Source organism: Parus major, chromosome 22 (assembly GCF_001522545.3).
Source record: "Parus major isolate Abel chromosome 22, Parus_major1.1, whole genome shotgun sequence".
Classification (NCBI taxonomy): Eukaryota; Metazoa; Chordata; class Aves; order Passeriformes; family Paridae; genus Parus; species Parus major.
Window position 1 is genome coordinate 419,247 of NC_031790.1, and position 10,099 is coordinate 429,345.

Genomic DNA, 10,099 nt, shown 5'->3' on the forward strand with positions numbered 1-10,099 from the left:
CCTCTTCCTCCTCTTCCTCCTCTTCCTCCTCTTCCTCCTCCTCTTCCTCCTCCTCCTCCTCTTCCTCCTCCTCCCCCCCTGTGGAATGCCTGCCATTCTTAGTGGAATTGTAGCTGGTGAGAGGAGCTGGCAAGAGGGATGTAAAAACATGGCAAAACATCTGTTAAAATAAGGGAGAATGAAATATTCATGCTGGAAATGCATTTCCTTGTGTATGTGCAGGAAAATGAGCCAAGTTGCTCTTAATGAGCTTATTTCAGGCTTCACCACTGACTGATCCTGGGGTGTTGGTGAGGGGAGCTCTGTGGGGTCACTCTGACTGCTGGAGGAGGGAATTTCATTGTTTTGGGGAACAAAATACTCAATGAGATGTTTTTAATCACCATAACTCTACTCCAGGCCCATAAATTCTGAGAAGATATCTGGCTGTGCCTGGCTGTTTATAACAACTGTAATAAACAACTGTATTTCTGCTGAGAATTTATTTGTACCAAGATGACACTGAGATAAAGTAATTGTACATGAGCAATTAGGCATGCACAGCAAATTAGTGGGTGTGCAGCAATGAGTTCACACCTTGAGCTGGGAAGATGCAAAGGGACAACTGCTGATGTTATTGGTGTATTTACTGAAGGACAAGGTGGTGTTGTGGTGATTTAAAGCAACAAAGCCAGCACTGAATAAGCAGTTCCAAAGCCATTAGACTGTTTTATTATTTATACTGGGCAGTAGAAAAGGATGGATATTATTCCCACATATGCAGAAGTGTAACTTTGGTGTTCTCAGCATGGCAAGTCTTACCCAGCAGGATTCCTGTGCTTTTGTGCAGTTGTGAACAGGGTTTCTTTGGATAATAAATAATGACACCAACCTGTGAACTCAAAAATTCAAATATAGGTGTGACAGTTGGATAGCATTCTAATGTTAGATTGTAAATGGAGTCATTTCAATGAGTTGGAGTGGCCAGATTTGTCCATGTGGAGCCAATTTTATCAGAGCTGTTCCACTGCAGGTGATCAGTACTTGTAGTAAATCCTGAAATTGTTCTTTACCTCTTCTTGTTCTGGGAAGCAACCCTTGTGAAAGCTAAATAATTAATCTCATTTCTGCAGCTCTGGTTTGTGATTGGGAAATCACTCATCCAGCAGATGAATAATTGAGATGAACTTCTCTCCCAGGCTGTCTGTGAGGACAGTGGGAAGCTGAGGAGCTGTGCTGCTGGGGCTGACACTGTGATGTGCAAGCTGCTGTAAATTGCTGGGCAGCTCTGGGAGCCCAGGGCAGGCTCTGCTGCAGGGACAGTGCTGCTCCTGCTCCTGGGGCTGAGCTCCTTCCTCAGGCTCTCAGCTCTTCTGTCTCCTCCCTACACAAACACTGCCAGAGATTCCAGCACAGGGAAGGCAGGGTTACATTACATTTACTTCTTAAATGTGGGGTTCAGCATATGAAACTTTAATAATAAACTTCTGTGTGGGCTGTTCCTCAGTGGCTCCTTGGGGACAGGAGCCCACGGTGGGTGAGGGTGTCCTCACCTCTCTTCTGTGGCCTCTGATGCCTCTGAGTGATTCTGGGGGACAAACTTTGGGGGACAAACTTCACAGCAGGCCCTGCTGTGACAGGACAAGGGCTGATGAAACTGGAGGAGGGTGGGTTTTAGATTAAAGACACAAGCTCTTTGTGATGGAGCTGGTGAGGCTCTGGTCGCTCAGAGGAGCCGTGGCTGCTCCATCCCTGGAGTGTCACAGGCCAGGTTGGACAGGGCTTGGAGCAAGCTGGGTTTGTGGAAGGTGTCCCTGCCTGTGGCAGGGGTGGGATGAGCTTTGGAAGGTCCTTTGCTGCCCAGGCCCTGTGGGTTCTGTTCTGGAGCCATTTGTGCACCCACCCTGTGCTGCAGACACTCCTGGGGCTCACGAGGTGAGCCATGAACTGAGCACCTGATTAACGCTGTCTTTTTCTTTCTTTTGCTTTTTCTCTCCACTGCCTCCCTCCCTCCTTTTCCTGCTTGCCCCAGAAAAACTGATTGAGGGACTCAAATCTCCTGAGCCTGCACTCCTGCTCCCCGAGCTCCTGCCTCTGGCTGACCCCTTCGGCAGCACGTCAGACGCTGTCAATGGTAACGCCCCAGCCCTGTCCCCTCCGTGTCACAGCATGTCCTGTCCTGCCCTGCATGGCCAGCCCTGGCTCCACAACAGCCCCTGCTGCTGGGCACAGCCTGAGGGAGCTGCTGGGTGGTGCTGAGACACATCTGCCTTTTCTCTGGGAGATGGGCACTGAGGGTTTGGTGTCTGTCCCTGCACTCCAGCTGATGTGGCAGTGACGTGGCACAGCCGTGCCCTTGGTGTTCTCTTGGTAGAGGAATGGTAATTACTGATGGAGGAAAATGGCAAAAACACCTTTATTTCTGGTCCAGATTTTGTGTTTAACCAGGGCCCAGGCACTGAGCTGGTCTGTCTCCATGGACCCTCAGCAGGATGAGGAGGAAGAACAGCATTGCCTGGACCTGGGGAGCGCTGGGAATAAACGTGCCAGGCTGCTGGGAGCCTGGCTGCAGCAGGGTCAGGGCTTTGGAGTGCTGCAGAATTGTTTTTATCCACTTGCCAGGTGCAGACACTGATTGCAGGCTGCAGGCTGTGGTCACCAGCTGCTCCTGTGGGTGGGTGTGACCTGGGGCTCTGGTAGAAAGGAAGGACATAACTACCTGTAATAGTAAAACTTCTTCTACTTTTGCAGTTTCTGGCAGTTGTCTGAATTTTAATGATCTGAATGCAAGGGGAGTCCAGTGGTCACTGTTTTCCTTTTGCTGGACAAGGATCTTGTGGATATTTTCTTTCTGTTCAGCTGCAGGGCAGGTGTTAGTGACCTGCTGTTCCACCTCCTGGGCATTTCAGATTGGGCTTGTACAAATTAAAATAAATAAAAGGGTTCAAAACCAAACAAACCCTTGAGCTGACACTTACAGGGTCAGTAAAAGATTCAGACAACTCCTGCCTCAGTTCCTCCTTCTCTTTTGCTTGCAAACTAACCTCTGGCTTGTCCTGTGCTGTTGTGTCCCCGTGGAAAGGAAAAGCTGACGCAGCAGTGGAGAGCCTGATCCCGGGGCTGGAGGCGCCGCTGCCCCAGCGCCTCGTGTCCCAGAGCGAGTCAGTGGCCTCCAACAGAACAGGTTGGTGAGGCAGGAGGGGCTGGGGGGCTCTCAGCAGCTCTGGCTGCTCCCACAGGGGCTGCTCTGCCACTGCTGGCAGCGGGGCCTTGCTCAGGGAGTGCTTCTCACCTCCTTGGGAGGAACGAGAAGGTTCTTCCCCCAAGGTGCTGGCACTGCCCAGGCTCCCCAGGGAATGGGCACGGCCCTGAGGCTGCCAGAGCTCCAGCAGGGTTTGGACAAGGCTCTCAGGGGTGAACAGGGTGGGATTGTTGGGGTGTGTGTGGATGGCTCTGATCCCTGTGGGTCCCTTCCCACTCAGCAGAATCTGTGACTGCACGGCCCCGTGTTCCCTGAGCCCACCATCAGGCTGTAGGTGCTGCTGCACTGCTCCCATGGAGTGGTTTAGAACTCAGGAGCAGTCACTGGTTTGTCCCAGGGGGGCGAGAAGAGACTCCTGGCCCTTCCTCATTGTGCAGCCTTGACTGGGCCACTTCCCACAGCAGCTGGACTCGGCTCTTCTCAGAGGAGCCTGGTGGGACTGCCCTGCCCTGGGGTGGAGCTCCCCTCTCTGCAGAGCTCCCACTTTAACCTGCCTCTGGGGGATTCTGTTCAGCTTCAGAGAGACAGAGCCCTGCTGGAGGTGCTGGGACCCTCTGGCCTCACTGGAATCTCTTCTACCACGAGAAATGGCAGTGTTTGTGCTGGTTCCCTGTGTGAGGGTGAAGGGGAGTGTGGGAATGTGAGCTTAACACTCTTTGTGTCCTGTTCAATGCCACCCTGGGCTGCTCACCTGGATCCAGACTCTCTGACTGGGGAAGACTCTCTGCTTGACTGTTCTCTGCTCTCTAACCCTGCTGCTGACCTCCTGGACGAGTTTGCTCCCGTAGCTTTTGCAGCTCAGCCTCACAAAGGTAAACTGGCCCTCTTGCCCCTGGCCTGGAGCTGAGCTGAGGCTGCTCTGGTTTACAGGAACAGCTGTGGTGTCACAGCAAACATGACACAGAAATCTGAGGGGGAAGGCCAGGACTTCAGGGCACTTCATTGCCTTGAAAGAGGGGCCCAGAGCATCAGTGCTGATTCCTGGGTGCTTTGCTCACTTGTGAGTTCCCCTGTGGCAGCAGAAATGCTCTGGCCTCAGAGGAATTGCTGCAAAAACAGTCTGCAATAAATTTTTACACTTGGTGGCACTTCAGAAAGAGTTTGTGCTGCCCATGGGGCTTTTGGGTTAAACAGGCAGTTGTTGCAGTTGCTCAGTGCTGTAATAACCTCCTGTGGCACTTTGTACTGAAATGTGTGGAGCAGTTCTGGCACCTGGGCTCTGAGCTGATCCTTCAGCCCTGCCACTGCTGCCTTTCCTGCCTCTGGAATTGGTGCTGAGCCTTCAGGGTCCCTGAATCTGCATTTGCTGAGTTCAGCACCAGGTTCTGTGTGTAAGAGCTGGGAGGATGCTTCTGCTTGGGGTGGCACAGGGCACTGAGCCGAGCTCCAGGGCTTTGGAGGGGCTGTCCCCAGCTGGGCAGTGTCCTGAGCAGCCTCTGGAGCTGCAGAAATGCCATGGAAATGGGGCTGTCCCTGTCCTCAGGGCTGTCCCCAGCTGGGCAGTGACCAGAGCAGCCTCTGGAGCTGCAGAAATGGGAGTGGGATCCTTGCAGGAGCTCCCAGGGTGTTGGGAAGAGGCACAGGTAAATAGCTGGTGATGGTGACAGTTCCTGTTCAGACAAACCTTTGTGTGTTGGGCACTTTGCACTGCCCTCCTACAGCATTTGGGGGTTGTTTTCCCTGGCTCTGATCCTCCAGAGCACACAGTAGTGCCATGAGCACTTTCTTGCCTCATCTCTCCCCAAAGCTGTTAAATCCCAGTCAGCTTTAGGTAGAAATCTCTAATTCCCACCAGGAGTCAGACCAGAATGTTCCTCTTCACAGAAACTGTCAGGTTGATGTGTCCTTGCTGGGCTCTCAGAAATCCTTCATGCAGAGTTGAGGAGCAGATCTGGGAGGGTGTTTGAGTGTCTAAAGGAACAAGGAGTGATGTGAGAGGCTCTGAGGGTACAGAATTGCCTGATGAGGTGGAGAAATCATCTCATCCCTGGAGATGGTTCAGAGTGCCTCCCACCAAGTGTTGAAGTGCAGCTGATGTGGTTTGAAATCAATGGAATTATCTCCCAGAACTGCCCTAGGGGCCTCTGGAAAATCTCCCACAGCATCTGGGTATGATGTCCAGACTTCCAGGCAGGTAAATTTGGAAATCTGACTTGATGTTGCCCTTGTTTTGTTGCTGCCTGTGAAAGGTCAGGGTTTTGTCTCATGTAGATGACTGGAATTTCTTCTGTGGTTTTTTCTTTCCCCCCAGCCCTTTTCCTCTCCCTGTGCATGAGAGCTGGGAGCAGAGAGCCAGACTGAGCTCTCACACCATGCTCATGACAAAGAACACCTCCAGTCCTTGGGAGCTGACCCCAGACCCAGCTGAGCCTTCAGACTGGTCAGCTTTTGTTCTGGCTCTTGTGGCTTGGCTTGCTTGGTTTGCTTTGATCCCTTCCACTTATTTAATTGTCTCTCTTCTTTCCTACCCAGACTTACCAAGTTTATTTCACCTTTTAAATAAAACTCCTGCTTCTAAATGCTGTCTCTGAAAACATGAAGATGTTCTAACACTTCCTGGCAATTCTAACCAGCCTCTCTGCTGTCTTTGCTTCTTTACCCTTATTTCTCTTCTCTGCTGCAGAAGATACTAACCTGATATCAGGCTTTGATGCTCCTGAGGGCTCTGAAAAAGTGACAGAAGATGAGTTTGACCCAATCCCAGTGTTGATATCCAAAAATTCACAAGGTAAGCCAGGATGTGAGGGTGAAAAAGGGAAGGAAAAAAGACAAACAGTGAATTTATAAATTAGTTTTGGGTGGTGCTGCAGGACCTGTGACTAGTTCAAGTCCTGAGCTGTGAAATACCAACAGTGTGGTGTGAGATACCTTGGCCTTGAAATTTCTGTAGATTCTCTGCTTGGGAGATTTCCATGTCCCAGACCAGCCATGCAATATTTGAGTTCCCATGGGGTGATTTCTCCATTTCTTCTGCCTGCCAGAAGGGCACAGAGCCCTCAGTGACTGAGTGCAGTGAGAGCTGTGTCCTCCCCCTTCTGACTGCCCAGGCCTTTGGGCTTTTAGGTGAGCTTGGCATGAGGCACAAGAAAGAATAATAATAATAATAATAATAATAATAATAATAGTCCTCTGTAGCTCAAAACTCCTGCTGGAAGTGAGGCTTTTTCACTTCTGGTTGGTGTCTTTCAGAGGTGGGACTGAGTGTGAGGAGTTTGGTGCATGTCCCCACCTCTTCAGAGGAGCTCTGAGCAGGCAGAGACTGGGCAGCTGCTCATTTTCATCATTCAGGAGATCTTTGCCAGCAGCCTCAGCCCCTGGGGGTTTGAGGAACCTGCAGCACTGGTGGATTAACAGCAGGAATTGTGCTGAGCTCTTCAGTGTTTCCAGGCAGTGTTTGACACCTGGCAGTGAAGGATCAGTGAGCTGAGTTCCCTCTCTGCACTCACCCCATTGAAAGGATTTTTTGATGTACTTGTGGAGGTTTAAAGACAAATCCAGGACATTTTTTTTTGTTTTTTTTTTAAAAAAAAGGCTTTTTTCTTCTTTTTTTCAATTTGATCACAGAACCTTTTGGCTTCCCAAACTCCCACTTTTGGTCACAGCAGGAATGTGCTGAACCCCTGCTCTGCACTAGTCTTGGCTTTCAGAGGCTGCCACTCCTTACAGCAGTTCAGACATGACAAACTCTGCTCCTGCTGGAAGTCAGAGATTTCTGCCAGGACAGGCCAGCTTGAGACCAGGGGGGTTGGATCAGGGGGTCTTGCAGGTCCTTTCCAGCCCAAACCATTCTGTGGTTCTGCCCTTTGGGGTTCCAGAAGGTCCCACAACAGCCCAGTTCTCCTCACAGCACCCAAAGATGCTCCTAGAACAGCAACCAGATTTCAGGATTTCAGATCTTGACCTGTCCTTTCTGTGGGCTGTGGGAGTCCTTGAATTGCTTTTGGGATCCCTTATTAAGGCCAGGGTTCTGGTTAAATCTGGTTTGCAGGGATTTGTTGGCTGCTGTGCTGGTTTGGTGTGGGGGGAGAGGGTGGAAGAGCGAGCAGGGGATTCATTGCTGTCCTGGTACAAAAAATGAGAAGAGCTTGAGCAAATTCTCTGTTTTGCTTTGACTTTTTTTCTTTCTTTCTTGCTCTTGAACTTCTGAAACTGTCGTGTGTGTGTGTGTGTCTTGCTCAATACTGAATTCCTATCTCTCACACTTTCAGGTGGGCATTCTAGAAACAACAGTGGAAGCTCTGAGTCCAGTCTTCCCAACATAGCCAGGTCTTTGCTGCTGGTGGATCAGCTCATAGACCTGTAGCAGTGACACAGTAGCAGAAGCAGTTTCTGTAACGTACCCAAACCTCCGGTCTCATTGCCAGAAGAGTTTCCTTCAGTTGTGCTTCTTTGGGGCTTTGCTTTTTGCTTTTTTTCTTTCTCGTTCCTTTAATTAAGAGAAAAATCTGCCTACAGGAAACAGCCACCTCTCCCCCTGGCTTGCTGTGGCCTGGGGAGGATCGTGGCTGTGTTCTCCAGGCTCTGTGTGAGGCTGCTGGGGTTTTCTGTGCCCTGGCTGTGGCCAGGGGAGCAGCTGGAGATGCCCCTGGCCCTGCTCAGGGAGCTGCTCTGTGGCCCCAGGCACAGCCCAGCCCTGGCTGTGGGCAGGAGCAGGGCCAGGGGTCAGGGCCAGGGCCATCCCCAGCTGCAGGACACGGGCCAGCAGAGCTGGTGGCTCTGAGATGCTGAGGAGGAGGAGGAGGAAGGCCCGAGTTCCCGGCCGTACTCTGCTCATGGGGCACGTGAAGAGTTTTCCAGCTGCCCCCAGCTCGTGGTTTGCTGTTTAACAACCCTGCTGGGAACAAACTGCGCTTCCTGGGGGAGGGAAAACCAGAGAAAAGAAAAAAGGAAAAAAGCCAGATTGTTAAAGCTGCAGAAATGACCCTAAGTGAAGCGTAACAAGGTCTTGAACCAAATCCATGTGAGTATGGCTGTGGCTGGAGTTTCACTGACCTTTCTTTGGGTGAAAAGGGCGCTGTGGCAACAGCAGATGTATTTTCTGTGACTTCTTTTCTGTGTTTGACTGGAAGAAAATCCCCTCAACCTGATGTAAATTGTGTATGAAACAAATTGTCCTACGGCTGTTTGTCTATTTTTAATCCTGGTTTTAGTCAAGCATCTGGTATCTGTTCTGGGTTCTCCATTTTCTCTGGTAACTGCTGTAGTGCACCCCAGTTCAGTATGGAGCCATTGTTTCAGTAGAGCAAGATCCCTGTGGGCCTTTGTGCTCCCCAGTGTCTCTGTGAACACGCATGCACTCGGTTCAGGGGGTTTCAATCAGTGCTGCTACAACTCCCCGGGTTCTCCCTTCTCTTTCCCCGTCACACGCTCGGTTTGTCGATAGCTGGACACGCTCACCTCGTTCTCCTTGGCTTCCCATGAAATCCAGAGTTTCTATCTCGTATTTGAGTGAGCAGAAGGACTCTTCCTCTGTAGTGGAATTCTCCCCAGCTTCCTGCTCCCTGTGTTTGTGTTTGTAGCTGTATTTATTAGTGACAGTGCGAAAGTGCGAGCGACTGAATGTCTGTGCTGACCTCGCTGGGAAGGGAAGTGCCCCGAGTTTGTGACTCCTCTTTCCCCTCTCCACCTCCTCCTCCCCACCCCAACACCACCTTTAACAAATTCTGTACATAGAGCTCCCATCGGTTGTGTCTCTACATTACTCTTCTTTTAAAACCTACACTTATTAATAAAAGTATTGCTTAAGTGTGTTGTATCATTACATGTGTATACTGCACTTTCCAAGAGAAGCTTTACATGAGAACTATGGAAATGACCTTAGGAAAATTGTGGATAGAACTTTATTATTTTTTTGTTTTATATTCCTAAAGCACAGGCGAGCTGGACTGGAAAACATGAAGATGTTATAGATAGAAAGTTATTGTATAGTCAGATACTGAGATTATATGAAAAGAGAATGGATTTTAAAAAGTAACCATCTACTGTATATTAGAAACAAAGATTTCTGTGAATTAAAGTACTTTTAAAGAATGTTTAAGATTTTAAATCTAATGGCGCTTGTTCAAGGGTTCTGGAAAAAATGACAAATGCACTGGGTTGTTAATAATGCTATTAAATAAGCAGATGTGAATGTTTATTTTATTGCTTTTTCAAGTAGCTGTTCATGGGTGTGGGTGGAAACACGAGATTTTAGGTCTGTTCTTAGACCTCCTTCATCAGGAAATACTCACCAGGTGTTTGCAGAATGGAAATGAGAGCTGAGTGGAGATTGGGGATTTGTTTTAAACTCTCCAGAACCTGTGAACGTCCCACGGGCTCTGGTGCTGCTCAGAACTGAGGAGTTTGTGTGAAAGCTCTGGGGGCACAGGGTGAACTCCCTTGGGACGTGTTTGGTGCCTGGCATTCCCCTGAGAGGCTGAGAATCGGTGTTTGGTAGCTGGTTTGGAGCCAGGGGAGGTGTTTGTGTCCCCCTGAAGGGCTCTGGGGTCTGGTGGAGCCCCAGCAGGGCTGTTCTGAGCCTGTTCTGGGTGCTGCAGACACAACCACAGCACCTGGAGCAATTCCCCTTCCTCTCAGCCTTGGGGTGTGGGAACAAGCTCTGGGTTTGGGTGGCAAAGGTTCAGAGGAATCGTTGGAATTTTGGTGTTGGCTCTTCCTTCCTCTCAGGGGCTCAGGTTGGGAAGGGCCTTTGGAAACCTCCTTGTTGGTCTTCAGGCAATGAGCACAAATTCCATCAGCCACCTTGTTCCTGACAATATCCACTGTGTTGGGAGCAAACACTGTGTTTTCTGTCCCAGAACAGAAGGGTTTGGGCTGTCCAGGTCTTCCCAGGATTGTTCTGGGGCCATCCCTGCAGTG

General features: G+C 50.1%; 1 protein-coding gene across 1 annotated transcript in view; it reads left to right on the plus strand.

Moving 5' to 3' along the window:
• The window catches only part of AAK1 (AP2 associated kinase 1), a 58,665-nt gene that overhangs the window by 42,938 nt on the left and 5,628 nt on the right, over positions 1-10,099 (plus strand). Inside the window, exon 17 of the mRNA XM_033519385.1 lies at positions 2,012-2,113. Within this exon, the coding sequence (XP_033375276.1) occupies positions 2,012-2,113 (102 nt within the window). The remainder of the gene's footprint in view (positions 1-2,011; positions 2,114-10,099) is intronic.